The sequence below is a fragment of the Equus przewalskii genome, chromosome 6 (assembly GCF_037783145.1).
Source record: "Equus przewalskii isolate Varuska chromosome 6, EquPr2, whole genome shotgun sequence".
In the NCBI taxonomy this organism is placed as follows: Eukaryota; Metazoa; Chordata; class Mammalia; order Perissodactyla; family Equidae; genus Equus; species Equus przewalskii.
The window spans coordinates 51410436-51427649 of NC_091836.1; the positions used below are offsets into that span (position 1 = coordinate 51410436).

Consider the following 17214-nt stretch of genomic DNA (forward strand, 5'->3'; position numbering starts at 1 on the left):
TTATTAGCTGAGTACATTGGAATATATTTTTTTAACTCTCATGGCCTCTAATGCTTCATTTTTAATGCTATTTAGCTGAGAGTACTCTAGGATTAAACAGATAATAAACACATGGTAAGAACTAAATAAATATGATTATCGTTTTCATCATCATCTACCCTAAGGTTGATGTGTTACTTTTTTCAATTTTACTGAGATATGATTGACATATAACATTGTGTAATTTTAAGACGTGCAATGTATTGATCTGATGCACTTAAACATTGAGAACTGATTACCAACATAGAGTTAGCTAACTTGTCCATCATGTCACATAACAACCATTTCTTTTTCATGGTGACAACATTTAAGATCTACTCTCTTAGCAACTTTCAAGTATATAATACAGTGTTGTTAACTACAATCACCATGCTGTACAATAGATCCCAAGAACTGATTCATCTTATAACTGGAAGATTGTACCCTTGACTAACATCTCCCCATTTCCCCACCACAATTGTCTAGTAGCCGTCATTCTACTCTCTGTTTCTGTGAGTCTGTTTTTTTTAGATTACACATATAAGAGATATGCAGTATTTACCTTTCCCTGTCTGACTTATTTCACTTAGCTTAATGCCCTCAAATTCCACTGATGTAATCACAAATGGCAGGATTTGCTTCTTTCTCGTGGCTGAGTAATATTCCATTGTATATATACACAGCACATCTTCTTTATCCATTTATATGTTTACAGACACTTGGATTGTTTCATATCTTGGTATTGTGAATAAAGCTGCAATGAACATGGGAATGCAGATATCTCTTCAGAGTCCTCATTTCATGTCCTTTGGATATATGCACAGTAGTAGGGTTGCTGGATCATATGGTAGTTCTATTTTTAATTTTTCAGGCATCCGCATACTTTTTTCCATAGTGGCTGCACCAATTTACATTCCCACCAACAGTGCACAAGTGTTCCCTTTTCTCCACATTCTCACCAACATTAATCATGTTATTTTTTGAAGATAGCCATCCTAACAGGTGTGAATTGATATCTCATTGTGGATATGATTTGCATTTCCTTGATGATGAATGATGTTGAGAATCTTCTATGTACCTGTTGCCCATGTGTTAGATTTTGGAAAACTTTCTATTCAGTTCCTCTGCCCATTTTTTAATGGGCTGTTTATTTTTTTGCTACTGAGTTGTGTGAAACCTTTATATATTTTGAATATTAACCCCTTATCGGATACATGATTTTGAATATGTTCTCCCATTCTGTAGGTTGCTTTTTCATTTTGTTGACTGTTTCTTTGGCTATGCAGAGGATTTTTAGTTTGGTATAGCTTCACTTCATTATTTTTGCTTTTGTTGCTTGTGCTTTTGGTGTTGTATCCAGGAAATCACTTGCAGACCGATGTCAAGGAATTTTTCCCAATGTTTTCTTCTGGGAGTTTTATGGTTTCCTGTCTTGTGTTTAAGTCTTTAAATCATTTTCAGTTCATTTTTGTGAGCAGTGTGAGATAAGGGACCAATTTTATTCTTCGGCATGTGGTTATCCAGTTTTCCCAGCACCATTTATTGAAGAGAATATCCTTTCCCCATTGAGTGTTATTGGTTCCCTTGTCAAATATTAGTTGAGTGTATATACAGAGGTTTATTTCTGAGCTCTCAATTCTGTACCATTGAACTCTCAGTCTATTTTTATGCAAGTGCCATACCCACTCATGCTAATATTTGTGGTCCTGCTCTTCTTCCCTGTTTCTATCTGTGTCTATATGTCTAAGCCTTGCCATTCTCTGGGTGGGGTGAAACTAAGGCAGGTCCTTTGTGCAGGGCACTGAAAGGGTGGGGAAGCTGCTTATCCACACCACAATCTCTTTCGCAGTGAGAGGATCTCTTGCCAGCTGGGGAGTTTCCTTTTGGTGCTGACCAGTGCTGGGCTGGGGGACGGGATGATGCGGGTAAGTTGAAGCTGTTCTTCCTTCCCTTTTGTGTGTTTATTCTTGGGTGTTTTGTTGCACTGTGTGGCTGAAAATTCTTAAGTAGACTCCTGAGCTATCCCAGAACTGTGTTTGTTCATGGATAGCTGTCTAATTGTTGATCTTTTTCAGGGGGACAGACGCTGGGCACTCCTACTTCACTATCTTGGTTTTGTCAAGTTTTCTTAATATCAGTTAATGACAAACCAATATCTGAATTCCTTATCCAGAGACCGCTGTGCCAGGAGGACCAAATGGTAGGATGTAGAAGGTTGTAAAGGACCATCATTTCCATATAACTCACTTTATAAACTAGAACAAAACAGACAGGCCAAATGCACTTTTATTTAAACTTTAAGATCTGTGAACACAAAGTAATCTAATCAAAATGCATTCTGGAGCAAATGAGCTATTCTCGATGAGTAGAATTCAGAAGCCACAGGACATTTGCTGAACTGGGGCACAGAATGGCTGCAGCTTGGTGTCATATCAATGGAAGGACCCTGGTAATCTAAAAGAAACCATGTTGGCTTCTTCTGACTGCATATCCTGAAGAAAGATTGTGGATCCTACAGAAATACCAAATCAAAGGCAATTTCTACCCATGTACCAGTTCTTCTGCAAGGAAATTTTGCTGAGAGCATTGTGGTATTATGGATGTGGACTATCTCGGGAAGCAGAGAGTCATCCCCAGAGTCTTGTGGTTGTTATAGAGCAGCATCCTGATAGAGGGTGAAGCCTGCATGGTGGGCAGATACTAACATGCTCCCAACAACTTCCACTTTCATTGTTCATGCCATTGTGGAGAACAATTTCCTTGAATGTGTCTTGGGCCTAATGACTTGCTTCCAACCAACACAACATGGCAAAACTGATGAGATATCACTTCTGATATTAGGGTACAAAAAACTCTGGCTTTCATCTCCCTGGCCCTCGTTTCTCTGTCATATGTCTGTTTGTTCTAATGGAAGCCACCTTCCATGTGTGAACTTCCCCAGTAAGAAGCCCGTGTAATGGAGAACTGAGGAAGACCTCTTGCCAACAGTCCACAAGGAACTGCATCCTTCCAAAACCTATGAGAAGGAGCTTCAAAACAGTTTTTTTTCCCAGGTGAATCTTGAGGGCATTGCAGTCCTAGCTGACACATTGATTACAGTCTTGTTATATACACTGATTTATTTAAGACAAGTAGAAAGCTATAAATAAATGCATAGAAGTCAATAGTTTTCTAGTATATGAACATATATCAGTGAAGGAGAAAAATTAGAACTTATACTGTTGGGGCTGGCCCCATGGCTGAGTGGTTAAGTTCACATGCTCTGCTTTGGTAGCCCAGGGTTTTGCTGGTTCAGATCCTGGGCATGGACCAAGCACTGCTCATCAAGCCATGCTGAGGCAGCATCCCTCATCATGCAACCAGAAGGACCTGCAACTAGAATATACAACTATGTACTGGGAGGCTTTGGGGAGAAGAAGAAGGGAAAAAAATTGGCAACAGATGTTAGCTCAGGTGCCAATCTTTAAAAAAAGAAAAAAAGAAAGAACTTAGGCTGTCATTTAAATAAGCAAAAAAAACCCTAAGAAAGGGAATATTTCTCTTAGAGACAGAAATCTTAACTGAGAAAATGGAAATAGTTTCAAATTCTTATTATAGAAGAATAAATTCTCCATAAAATTTAATGATTAACACAATGAATTTGAAGTTGTCAAAGTCAAAAAGTCGTAAATTAAATTGAAAAAAAGAGTCTGCTCTTTATGTTAATATTTTTGAAATTGGAATTCAGAAATGAAGTGTACAAATGAGCTTTCTTTTGAGAAGAAGAAGGGCCCAGACTCTTCTAAATATATTCAGGTTTCTCCTTTTCTTTTTCTGCTAATATTAGGAAGTCCTCAGAGTTTAGTATAACATGGACTGATTTCACTAATTATGATCTCTGTGCACTGAGCTCTCAAGGCCATATATGAGTGAATAATTAGCCAGTGCCTCCAGCCTTCCAATGTGCTTATCCCAGTTATCTTCATACTTGAATCTCCTCCACCCAGAGTCATCATCTCCATCAGGGGGTCCATGCCTGAGCCTGTCTTCCTGCCAGTCCTAGGGACAGAGCCTCAGTCCTCATCATTCACCAGGCAGGAGAAGGAAGTGGATCCAAACTCCTAGCTTATGACTCAGCAGAGATACAGCATGGACCAGTGAGTACCCAGGGAGATTGTGGACGGGGGAGGGACTGTGGAGGATCTTGTTTCCTCATTATCAAGACACACAAAACAATTGAGATAGCCAGATGAGAGGATATCAATATGCAATGTTTCAGCTCAGAGGCCAATGAAATTTATGGGTTTTTTTCTGTTGGGGATTTCAAAACTCTCATTTAGAATTCTGCTCTCCTCCACCACCATTTCTAGGTTCCATAGGCATCGCCCACACCAGAACATGAATTGGACTTCTCAAAAACATATCCTACATTCTCCAAAATGATCATGATCATGGTGGCGATGAGGAGAAAAGCCATAAGGTCATGAAATTTTATTGAGTGTTTCCTGTGACAGGCTTTGAGCAATGTGCTATGTAGATTTTAAATTTTCATCTGTATTATCACCTCCCAAGCTACTGGTGCACCCATTATCATTATTTTACAGTTGAGGAAAGGAGTTCAGAATTTTTACTTAATTTGTACCAGGTCCTGGGTAAAAAGGGGTGAACTCAGGTTTGGATCTGAGCAGCAAGACTCTATTCACAGGGAACAGGACAATGTCTTTCCATACGATTTAGTTTCATGTGGCTATTGACCCCTTGAAATGTGACCAGACCAAACTGAGACGTTCTGTCAGTATATTTCACTTTGAAGATTTAGAAAAAAAATAAAGTAAAATATCTCAATTTTGTATATTGGTGAAATTATAATATATTGGTGAATTATAATAGAAGGTTAAGCAAAATGTTAAAATAAAATAAGAAAACAACCAATCTGCTCAAACTTTCCTTTTTCTTTCCAGGTCACTCCAGTCAGAATTATCAATGAGCCTCATTCATTTCTGATTCCCCAGCACCTACACTTTGGTTTTCATAGCATAGGCAACCAAAACAAAAGATATATGTATAAAAAGTTCTCTGTTAATTATTGATTACCCTTTGTTAATTCACAGGAACACAGCATAGTCAGTATGGCTTCCACACACTGAGGGCTTTCCTACCTGGGCTTTCATCCCTTCCAGGGATGGTCTGTATGACTAAAGCAATGAATGAGATTCGTCATTTCCTTCCAAGTGCTCTTTCCAGAGTGGCAAATTAATCAAACCTGAAAAGGAGGTCACGGAAACCTCCAATTTATAGCCAAGTCAAACAAAAGTTGTGGGTAACCTGGGAACATACAACTTATGATTAGCATCTGAAACGGAGTGAGAGCAGTCTTATGGGTTTTGAAACTCCAGGCAGATAGTGCTAGAATTGAATTAAATTGTACGACACTCAGCTGGTGTCCTGGAGAATTGCTTGGTGTTGGGAAAACCCCCCACATTTGGTCAACAGAAATGAAGTATTCTGTGTAAAAATAAAGGAGACACAAGAGGAGGTGAAAAACTGGGTAGGTTTTTCCTAGAGTGCCAAAGACTTAATTTCAGTTTAGTCACAATGCCCATGTCCACTATAGGATTTTTGAGGGCAATAGGTGCTATAGCAACAGGGAATTCAGGCAAGATAATGGTTCCAACGGTGAAAGTGAGGCATAGTGTTCATCCTCTTGTTTTGTGTTCAAGAACCTCCCTAAGGTTACAGAGGATACCTTGTTTAAATTTAGTTGGATCCCCAGCTATTACTGTAATTTGAGACCCAGTATTGATTGAGGACATGGAAGTTTGCCGATCAGAGCATTTAAGCAGTTATTAAAGTTAATTCAGAACCTATGTTGAAGAGATGCAAAAACTAATTGGTGCCCTTTCACTTTTTGTTCTATAAATTCCTTTAGTAAATTGTGGGCTTCCAACTGAATCAAATTGTATATCTCTGTTTCAGTTTTTTGTTTCCTTCCTTATATCCAGGTTTCTTTCTTTCTCTTCTTTTTCTCTTTTTATCTATTTACTTTTATCACTGGATATACTTCAAGAGAGGTCCTCTCCATGCTGCTCATATTTAGAAATTTATTTTTTCCAGAGAGCTTCAAATCAATATCTTCATAATTAGGGACCTCCTCCACGATAATGTTTGTTTTATAGAGTTGATGTACCCTGTGCTTAAATCAGGTTGGAATTAATCCTTTCACTGTGCTACAGTGGTGCCATGGGTGTTTCTCCCTATAACTATGAGGATCTGGATCTTTGTTGGGACAAAGGCATGGAGCAACAGCAGCAGCAGAATATTTAAAGGTTCTGGTCTGTTTTGGGGAGTGCAGATCTCAGCATGACACAAAATGGCTCCTTTTCTTCTTCTTTCACTTCTTCTTCCTCTTCTTCTTCCTCTACCACCAACTCCTCCTCCTCTTCTTCCTTTTTCTCCTCCTTCTCCTTCTTCTCCTCTCTCTCTCATTCTTTCCCTCTCTCCCATAATGACCACTCTTTTGTGAGCAACCACCAAATTCACCTATTTCTAGCCATATTAACTATGCTGTGTTCCGTAGGATATAAAGAGTAGAGTATACTCTTTCCCCTGAGTTCCCACAAGGGCCAATGCCTGGCTGAAGCACACCACCAATCAGGGTAAGAGTCTTTCCCCTGACCATAGCATCAGTTACAGCTTTATTCTAAGACATACAAATAGGTCAGGGCTGAGACACAAGTCCCAGGGCCACATTAAGGAAGGATCCAATCCCGTACTCTTGCTTTTAATCGCCATCTAATTATTGAAATATCTAAATTAGCTAAGTTAGATCTATAAGAGAGGATTTGAGGGACTCAACAAAGGCTGCACAATGCAGCGCAGTCCAAAGTGCAAGCTTCTGGCCGGTGGTAGCTCAAAGTGCATACTTATCAGTCCATAGAGCCAGGGAGCAAGCCAGAGCAAGGGAATAAAGAACTCTGAGGGCAGTGGCCATTGTCTCAATGCCCCATTCACTGCATTAAGTGTGGTGGACCCTCTTCAGAAATAACATGGACTCGCACTCAGAATTGGGCTTGGATGTCTAGGCTGATAATGCAACAAAGACAAGATATAAAAAGTGTTATTTCTCATATAAATATCTCCCTGTCTGGGGAGAGCAAAGCATGCCTTCTAAGCTGGTGTTAAATGACTCAAGAGTTCCAGAAACGTGGCTAACTTGGTTTTTTTATTGTGGCCATGGTGTGGGTTCACAGTGAGAGTTCCTGCATATGTGTATGGGCCTGCAAGGTTTGAATATCTCGCTGTTGCCAACGGAGGGAAGACATAGGCTTTCTTTTTTTATTGCGATATAATTGACATATAATATTATGTTAGTTTCAGGTGTACAACATAATGATTCAGTACTTAAATATGCTATGAAATGATTACCACAATAACTCTGGTCAACATGTCACCATAAATAGTTCCAAACATTTTTTCCTTGTGATGAGAACTTTTAAGATCTACTCTCTTAGCAACTTTCAAATATGCAATACAGTATTATTAGCTATAGTCAATACACTGTAGATTATATTCCCATTACTTTTATTTTATAACTGGAGGACAAGGTTTTTTATCAGCTTGCCCAGATGTTGGGTGGAATTGGAAGAGAAAGAGGTTCAGTTCAAAAACTGTTAGCAGCCAAACATCACACACAAAAAATTGAGTCAGACACTTTACAGCATAGTTCTTATAGATTGTTCATAAACAGTCTCAGTCAAGGAAATTAATTGTCCTGCATCTGGATAAAATAAATTACATTTGAGTGCTTACTTGTGTCCTTTAATTAAAACAAATTTTTTCTTTAAGGGAGAGGATATTTCTTATTTCTTTCATTTCCTTCAAAGAAGGGAACTAATATGTTAGTGTGATTATGGATTTTTAAAATTTCTAAATATATCTGCTAATTTCTTTAGCCCAGTCTTTCCACAGTGGACACACATAGAAATAGGTGAATGGAGCAAAAGCCAAAGAGAAAAGAGTTCTGAGAAGAATGTGTTTGCCACAACTGAGAAATATTGCTAAAGGGATATGATCTTCAAGCATGAATACTTCATTTATGAATTGCTTGAATCCAAAATATAGACAAAATGATGGGTACCTGTATACTTGTTTCCTTTACATCATCTTTCATTTCCTTTCCAAAATGTGTCTCTGCTATGTGGAACCACAGAATCTAACAGGTCTCTTGGATTTTCTGATTCTTGGGCTCTCAGATGATTCAGAACTGCAGCCTCTAATCTTTGGCCTGTTCCTACCTGTGTACCTAGTCATCATGCTGGGGAATCTTTTGATCATACTGGTCTTCAGCTCTGACTCCCACCTCCTCACCCCCACATACTTCTTCCTCTCCATCCTATCCATGGCTGACATCAGTTTTACTTCTACTGCAGTCCCAAAGATGATTTTGGACATTCAAACACACAGCACAGTCATCTCCTATGTGGGATGCTTGATTCAGTTATCTTCTTTTTTGGATCTTTTTGGATGTTTGGACAGTGTACTTCTAACTCTGATGGCCTACAATTGGTTTGCAGCTATTTCTTATCCCCTGCACTACCTGGTTGTCACAAACCTCTGCCTCTGTAGCTTGCTGGTTCAGGTGTCTTTTTTGATCAGCTTTTTGGACTCCCAGCTGCACTGCTTAATGATATCATAACTTACCTTTTGCATAAGTGTGGAAATCCCTCATTTCTTCTGTGACTCTCCTGAACTCCTCAAGCTTGCCTGTGATGATACCTCCACCAATAAAATATTAATGCATTTTATTGATGCCATCTTTGGTGGTGTTCCAGTTTCATGGATCTCTTTACTTTATATATGAATTATTTCCTCAATTTTGAGAGATCCATCAACAAATGGGAGGTAAAAAGCCTTCTCTACCTGTTGCTCAAACCTGTCAGTTGTTTACTTATTTTCTGGAGCAGGCCCTGGATAGTACCTCAGTTCAACTGTCTCACAATCTCCCAAGAAGGATGTGGTGGCCTCAGGGATGTACACTGTAGGCATCCCTATGCTCAACCTGTTCATCTACCACCTGAGGAACAGGGACATCAAGAATGCCTTGCAGAGGCTGGCCCGGTGACACAGCAGTTAAGTGTACACTTTCCACTTTCATGGCCTGGGGTTCGCCGGTTCGGATCCTGGGTGTGGACATGGCACGGCTTGGCATGCCATGCTGTGGTAGGCGTCCCACATATAAAGTAGAGGAAGATGGGCACAGATGTTAGCTCATGGCCAGTCTTTCTTAGCAAAAAGAGGAGGATTGGCAGCAGATGTAAGCTCAGGGCTAATCTTCCTAAAAAAAAAATTCTTGCAGAGGCTCCTCAACAGAACAGCCTAGTTTCCCTGGACAATTTAATATCATTTAATTTACATTTTCTTTCTTAAAGAGAGAAGGATATTTCTTGTTCCATATTTTTCTTTCAAAAGTTTGGGGCAGATATTTTACTGTGGTCATGGATTCATTATCTCAAAATGTCTTTGCTTATCTAATATTCTTTGGCCCAGTAGCTCTAAAGTGGATGTGTATAGAGAGGGTGTGGTATCACAGACATCAATAAGGAACGAAGTCTAAAGAGAGTTCACAACTGAGAAATATCTCTGAAGGTACTTTCGTGTAAGGTCCTCAAGTGTGAATACTTTAGTTGTGAAATTTCTTGAATCCAAAATATTAACATTTATCTGGGTGCCTGTATTCTTGTTTTGTTTGTTCAACACTCTGTTCTTTTTCAGAAGGTGTCCCATCTACATGGAACCACAGGTTTTAACAGGTGTTTCAAATTCTTCCTCCTGGGCCACTCAGATGATCCAAAACTGCAGCCCCTTCTCTTTGGGCTGTTTTTGACCATGTACCTGGTCACTGTGCTTGGGAACCTGGTCATCATCCTGACTGTCAGCTCTGCCTCTCACCTCCTCGTGCCTATGCACTTCCTCCTGTCCAGTCTGTCCTTGGCTGACATCAGTTTCAGCACCATTACCATCTCCAAGACACTGGTGAACCTCCAACACACAGCAAATCCATCACCTACACAGGCTGCCTAACTCCAATGTCTTTTTTTCTTTCTTTTTGGATGTTTGGACAATTTACTCCAGGCTGTAATAACCTGTGACTGGTTGGTGGCCATTTGTCACCCCCTGCACTAGCCGGTCGTGAACCTCCACCTTTTTGGCTTGTTGGTCCTGGGGACTTTTGAATTCCCATATGTGTTACTTGATATTGTCACATCTTAGCTTCTACAGAAAGTCAGAAATTCTTCAGTTTTTTTCTGATGTTCCTCAGCTCCTCAAACTAACCTGTTCTGACACCTCCACCAATAACATTGATCTGTTTTCTTGTTGCCATCTTTGGTGGTGTTCCACTCACAGGGATCCTTTACTCTTATACTCAAATTATTTCCTCCATTCTGAGAGTCTCATCATCAAGTGGGATGCACAAAGCCTTCTCCACCTGTGGCTCTCACTTGTCCGCTGTTTGCTTATTTTATGGAATAGACTTTAGGGTGCACCCCAGTTCCAGTGTCTCATCTTCCCCAAGGAAGGATGCAGTGGCCTCAGTTATATACACTGTGGTCACCCCCATGCTGAACCTCTTCAGCTACAGCCTGAGAAACAGGCACATCAGGAATGCCTTGTGGAGGATTGTCATTGGTATAGCCTAATGTCTATACCTGTGCCCTATTTTTGATTCACAGGACTGGAAAAAGCAGCAAAATCAAACATGAGCAAAAAGAAATTCTGAATTAGCAGTCACATAAAATGTATGTATCCATATGGCTCCCCTGCTTTCTTTTTACAAAATTTTTTCTCTTAGTGTAGCCCTAATGGAGTTGTGAGATTGTTTTGGACTCCCCAGTTAAGTCATAGCCCCTCCAGGTGTATGCATTGTACATCTGTATACCCTTCTCACTTTCCTTAAGCATTATCCAGGACTCTTGGTGATGAACAGTCTTCTTCTGTCATTGCAAAATAATCATACCTCTCTCTTTCTTATTATTTATTATTTCTATACTTGTCCCCTGACTTATTTTCTATGTGTTAGGAGGATCTAAAGCCTACCTTAAGTACCAAGACATCTGTAGTATTTTTCTCCTTAATGATGTCCATCAGATTCTTGAGCAAGTAGGGCAACTATTTAATTTCCTGCTCCAAACAGGGTAGTATTTTTAATTGAAATGGGATACTATTAATATTGAGTGTAAATAAACACTTATCAACTAGAGCTTTTGTAGGAAAACTGGGATGTATGATTTCCAAGAAGAAAGTGGGAGAGGACAACCAGAGCAATGGCAATTCTAAGTTTTTCTGATAATTCTCCTTCCCATTTCATCTAACATAACCCTGGTCATGTTACATAGCCAGACAAAAGGAAAAATACCGTATGATCCCACTGATATGAGATTCCTAGAGGAGTCACATTCATAGAGACAGAGAGTAGAATGGCGGGTGCCAGGGGCTGGGGGAGGAAGTGGGAAGTTAGTGTTTAATGGGGACAGAGATTTAGTTTTGCAAGATGAAAAGAGTTCTGAAGATGAAGGCGGTGATGTTTACACAACAATGTTAATGTACTTAATGCCACAGAACCATGCACTTAGAAATGGTTAAGATGGTAAATTTTATGTTATTTTAACACAATAAAAATTATCTGTCAGGAATGAGAGACATGTTGCTCAAAATGTTAGGTGTGTTACTCAGCTCTCAGCAATCAACCCATATAGAGATCTGCCTCAGCTGCAGAGAGACACATTAACCAAGGTCATGACTTCTTCTTGGAGCAGACCACATCCAATGACTGTTTGATGTGGAGGTGTGAACATTTGGCCCCTTTGCCCTAATTCCAGCCACGGACTTAACCACTCAGCCACGGGGCTGGCCCCATAAGTGGCTTTTTCAATATTCGGTTTCTCCCCATTTATGTGGCAGCCAAATTGACATTTTAGGTGCAAACAAAGCATGATTTCTCCGCTTAAAACATGCCAGTCATCTTCTGTTACTCCTAGAATAAAATTTGATCTCCTTGCCAGGGTCAATAAGTTATTTAGTCTCTCCTATCCCTTTCTAGCTCCATCGCTGGTCCTTGAACCAGCACCATCAGCATCACCTGGGATCTTATAAATGCAAATTTTCAAGCCCCATCCCAGATTTCCTGAATCAGAACATCTGTGGCTGGAACCCAGCTATCTGTAGTTTAGCAAGCCCCCCAGGTGATTCCATTTCATGGTAATTTTGAGAACCGCTTGTCTAGACATAGTGGTTTTCTTGTAGTTCTTCAAACAGACCTTGTTCTTTTCAGCCTGTAGACCACTACACTTATTTCTCTCTCTGCCTAGAATTTTCTTCCCCTTTCCTTCTCAAATTTTCTCCTAAATATTAGCATTTGATAATGCCTTCCCTGACCCTCCATCTAAATTCTCCTAATGTGCTCTCCATCAAGTTAGTCTCTGTTCCTCTTTCACTATCATTAACTTTTGAGTGAACTCACACATTTTGAGTACTGTGAAGGGCAGTCTTTCTATCAGGCTGCCTCAGCTATTCTGTTCCAAATTAAACTGATGCATCAAGAAAATGAGTTTTGCTGCTCTTCCAGTCTGAAGCTTTTTGTGAGATGTGATAGTACCAGCTTAAACAGGCAAGACATTGGGACACTTCAATGCCAAAACAATACTTTGGTAGAAAATTGTTATGAAGTCTAGAAAGTCACTGATTGTACCAAAGGAAAATTGAATCATAGTCAAACACGTAAGAAGACTTTATTCAAGACTATTGCAGTAGGAGTCAAGACTATTGAAATAAGGGAGAGAGAGATTGAAGTTATCTCTGCTGAAACAAAAGATGGGAGGAGTTTTAAAGTTGGGGTGAGCTGATGGAAAAGTACTGGAAGATGTTAGAGAGAGGTTGGTTGATATGACTAGATCATCTGTGTTTGATAATCCCTGCTTATTGATATAAGGCTCCTACCCTCTCATAGAAGCTGAGAGATAGGGACACTACCTTTCTTGATTACATTTCAAAGGGATGGCCCCTCAGGTCTTTAAGAAAGACATTCCTGGGTAGTAAAATTGACAAGATGCTGAGAGAAGATTTATCTACATTTCAAAGGGATGGAGAAAGAATTTGTAATGACAGGTTTTCTAAAATAAATGCTCTAAGAAAAGAGAGGTCATTGGTCTATGGTCAGGAAGAAACCTATTTAAACGTTAGTCAAACTGTGGGGCATGTTAAGGTAGTCTTAGTCAATGGATATCCAACATTTCCACCATTCTTCCAATTTTGAAATGCTTGAGTTTTTGAATATGACACTATACTAAAGCAGAAGTTTTATGTTTTACAAGTATCTTGAGTTTTTAACTCAAATGGTAGCATTAACTGTGAGAGGCAAGGTAGGTGATTGAGCAACAAATCCTGGATGGCAACCATGGTCCATGACCTACAGGGCTCTGTAGTGGTGGTGACAGATCATGGATGAGCAGACATCAACACTAATGTTTGACTTAGGTGGCCAAAAATATCAAAAGCAAGTCAGCAAAAGTCAGATGCCAGCTTCCACAATGGAAAATCATGATCTTCTCCCAGTTTCCAAAGCCAAGCCTGTTTTTAGACTCAAAGCCTAGAAATTAAAGGGCAGATAGGTGCCCCTCTTAGAAGTCCATTATAAGCTTCTTCAAAATGGTAATCTCCCGCAAGGACTCAACTTGGTGGCAAGATTCATCAGACTCCTTCCACCCTACAGTGGACAGTGATTCATCTTTACCAACATGAATAATTATACATTTATGTTTGCCTTTCCTGCCTGCAGTGACTTGTCAAATACCATCTTCCAAAGACTTAACACATTACTCAATTTCTTTATGGTGAAGAGTATATGAAAATAAACACTTATCAAGAGATCCACTGGTCATCGCATGTTCTGCATCATATGAAGCTGCTCAGCCTCAGATATCCAGAGTGCAGCAAATCTGTGATTTAATTCTTGCTCTCTTGAACTGTAACCCAGTGCTCTCTCCTGACACCATACTTGAAGATATGGCCCTTTTCAGGCAGACTTTGTTATTGTCTGGACTTCTGCATTTGGGCCTTGGTGAATTCACTTGCAAAATGAAGCAACTAGACCGAACAGCCTCTTAGAGCCAGATCAGTTCCAACACTCTGGACCCTGTGGTTTTTCTGTCTCTCATGATAAATTTTCATATGTTATTTTGGAAATGCACTAAACAAACATATGGAGAAAAGTTTAGCTTCACTAATCACCAAATAAATAATTTATCCATCAGCGCATTTTCTGTTTGGACATATAATGTGATCTGATGAACTCTGAGCTCCAGGATTTAAGCTCTGTGAGGGCAACAATTTTTGTCTGTTGTTTTTTTCCTTCCTTCACTGCTGTATTCCATAACAACTACAACATCCTGGCACATTAAAAGTTCTCAGTAAATATTGTCAAATGAATTTGATAAGAACTAGCTATGCTTATTGATAGAATGCAATATTTCATAATTCTTATTCAACTATTCTGAGTCAGTACTTGATGTGGCTAGAATCAACCTGCAGTGCTGGAAATCGAAGCTGAGGTGTAGTAATGGATAAGTAAAAGGACAGAGGAGGGCAGAACTGAGAATAACAGAGAAGTCACATTAAGAGGTTTATACAGAGTACTCACAGGGCAATTCTGACCAAAATCACATATGGAGGTGGGTGAGGAGCAAAATCCTGTGTGATTAAGAGGCAGAATTTCTTTAGCTAACTGCTGCAGCCACTGTCAGTTCAAAATCAGAGGATGGGTGTTCTCATCACTGAACATAGAGTGTTCTCCTGAGAACTTTTTGTAGAGCCCTCTTGATGTCTCTGTTCCGCAGGCTGTAGATGAAGGGGTTCAGCATTGGAGTGACCACGGTGTACATCACTGAGGCAATCATGCCCCTCCAGGAAGATGAGTCAGAACTGAGATACACACCAAGGCCTGTTCCATAGAATAAAGAAACCGTGGACAGGTGAGATGCACAGGTAGAAAATGCTTTATATTTCCCATTGGCTGATGGGATTCTCAGGATTGAGGAGACAATTTGAGTATAGGAGAAAAGAATGCCTGAGAAGGGAGCAATGCCAAGAAAGCCAGCTACCATATATAAAATGATGTGATTGACAAGTGTGTCTGAGCAGGCAAGCATGAGAGCCTGAGCAAGTTCACAGTAAAAGTGTGGAATTATGTGATTGGCACAGAAGGACAGTCGCAACATCAACAGACTCTGGATCAGGGAGTATGACAAGCTGACAAACCAGGACACAAGAACCAGCAGGCCACATAGGTGGGAGTTCATGATAACTGGGTAGTGCAATGGGTGACAGATGGCCACAAACCTGTCATAGGCCATCACAGTGAGGAGAAAAGTGTCCATACCTCCAAAAACCATAAAAAAATACATCTGGGTGATGCAACCTACATAGGTGATAGATTTGCTCCGTGTCTGAATGTTCACTAGCATCTTTGGGACAGTGGTGGAAGTAAAACAGATATCAGCCGAGGACAAGTTAGAGAGGAAGAAGTACATAGGGGTGTGGAGGTGGGAATCAGAGGTGATGGCCAGGATGATGAGCAGGTTCCCGAGCACAGTGACCACAAACATGGACAGAAATAGCCCAAATAGGATGAGTTGATACTCTGAGTCTTCTGAAAATCCCAGGAGTAAAAATTCTGAAATACTTGTCTGATTTCCTGGTTCCATGTTGCTGACACAATCAGCTAGATGATTGATAAAGGGAAAGAACATGAAATAGACACTGGACAGACTCTAGAGTCTCTCTACTTTTTTAATTTCTTTTTTTCTTAAAGATTGGCACCTGGGCTAACAACTGTTGCCGATCTTTTTTTTTTCTGCTTTATCTCCCCAACCCCCCCCCCCCCCCACCCCGGTACACAGTTGTATATCTTAGTTGCAGGTCCTTCTAGTTGTGGGATGTGGGACGCTGCCTCAACGTGGCCTGACAGGCAGTGCCATCTCCGTGCCCAGGATCCCAACCCTGGGCCGACGCAGCAGAGCCCGCGAACTTAACCACTCGGCCATGGAGCTGGCCCCTACTTTTTTAATTTCTTAAGTGAAGGATTGAGCATAAACACTTTAACACGACAAAATTTAGGAATCTTGCATTCTATTATTTGTTATATGCAACATCCATAATGTTGCTCCACCTCCAGGACATTCATCAATCCTCTTTATCTCTGGCTTAGAATCATCAAATCTTAAAAGTTAAGAGCAACTTTGAATCATTCTCATGCTAGCACAAATGTGGAACATGAGCTCCAGTCAAGCTCAGTAACTTGATCTTTGTTGTCTGCCTTTTCTGGGACTCAGAGAAGGGTCAGACATTCATGTCTCAAAGGTGATAAAATTTGAGGGAATATTTCAAATATCTGGATGGAGTATTGGAGGATGAGTAGAATGGAGGTTTACTTCTCAAGGAGAAAAAAAAAAGAAAGAGAGAAAGAAAAAGAAGATGTTTTCACCAAATAATAAACCACGTTCATAAATGCTTAATGTTTCCTGCAACACGTATCATCAACATCCTGCAGGAGCAGGTCCAGATGTTTCCTGGACATTTTCCACTTAACGAAATTGCCTTCATCTGTGAAGTTAACGATTGGTTAAACTGTCCAAGGAAAGCATGGATAGCAAGACCTAAACGACTTCAGTACTATAAGCTGAGGTACTACATAAGTCACAGATAGAATTTTGAGTAAAATCCTCTATGGTGCTCATTAAATACTAGAGGGAGAGAGAAAGTGCACCAGGATGTTTGCATATGAACCTCAAAAGGTGAGGATCAGATGTGGCCCTCACATTAACGTGACATTTAGAATTTGGCTGTGACGATGAGGGCACCTATGTAGAACCCATATGCTGTCTGACTCTCTCCACTCTAAGTCCTGGGGGTCCTGTCCCTAGACAGAAAGGAATGGGTCACGTAGCACAAGGAACAATAAGAGATTATAAAATGATATTCATTCTTCTGCTTTGCCTTGTTAGAAGTATTTTTGCATACTTACAATTCTGTAATGCCCCTAACTAGAAAGGAAAAATGCCACCACTGGCTGTCATCACTGTCAGTCTTCTTAGGTATAAAAAATGAAAGCAGATAATGTCCCTGGAGTGATAAAAAAAAGGCCATATTTTATGCAAATTCTTTAAC

The 17214-nt window shown here is 40.1% G+C and overlaps 1 protein-coding gene across 1 annotated transcript; it reads right to left on the reverse strand.

The window, feature by feature from the left end:
- Positions 1 to 14819: 14819 nt before the first annotated feature.
- Positions 14820 to 15752, reverse strand: LOC103563615 (olfactory receptor 7A5-like). Its single transcript, XM_008539046.1, has one exon. It carries the CDS (start codon positions 15750 to 15752, stop codon positions 14820 to 14822), a length of 933 nt encoding a protein of 310 aa, XP_008537268.1.
- Positions 15753 to 17214: the final 1462 nt, after the last annotated feature.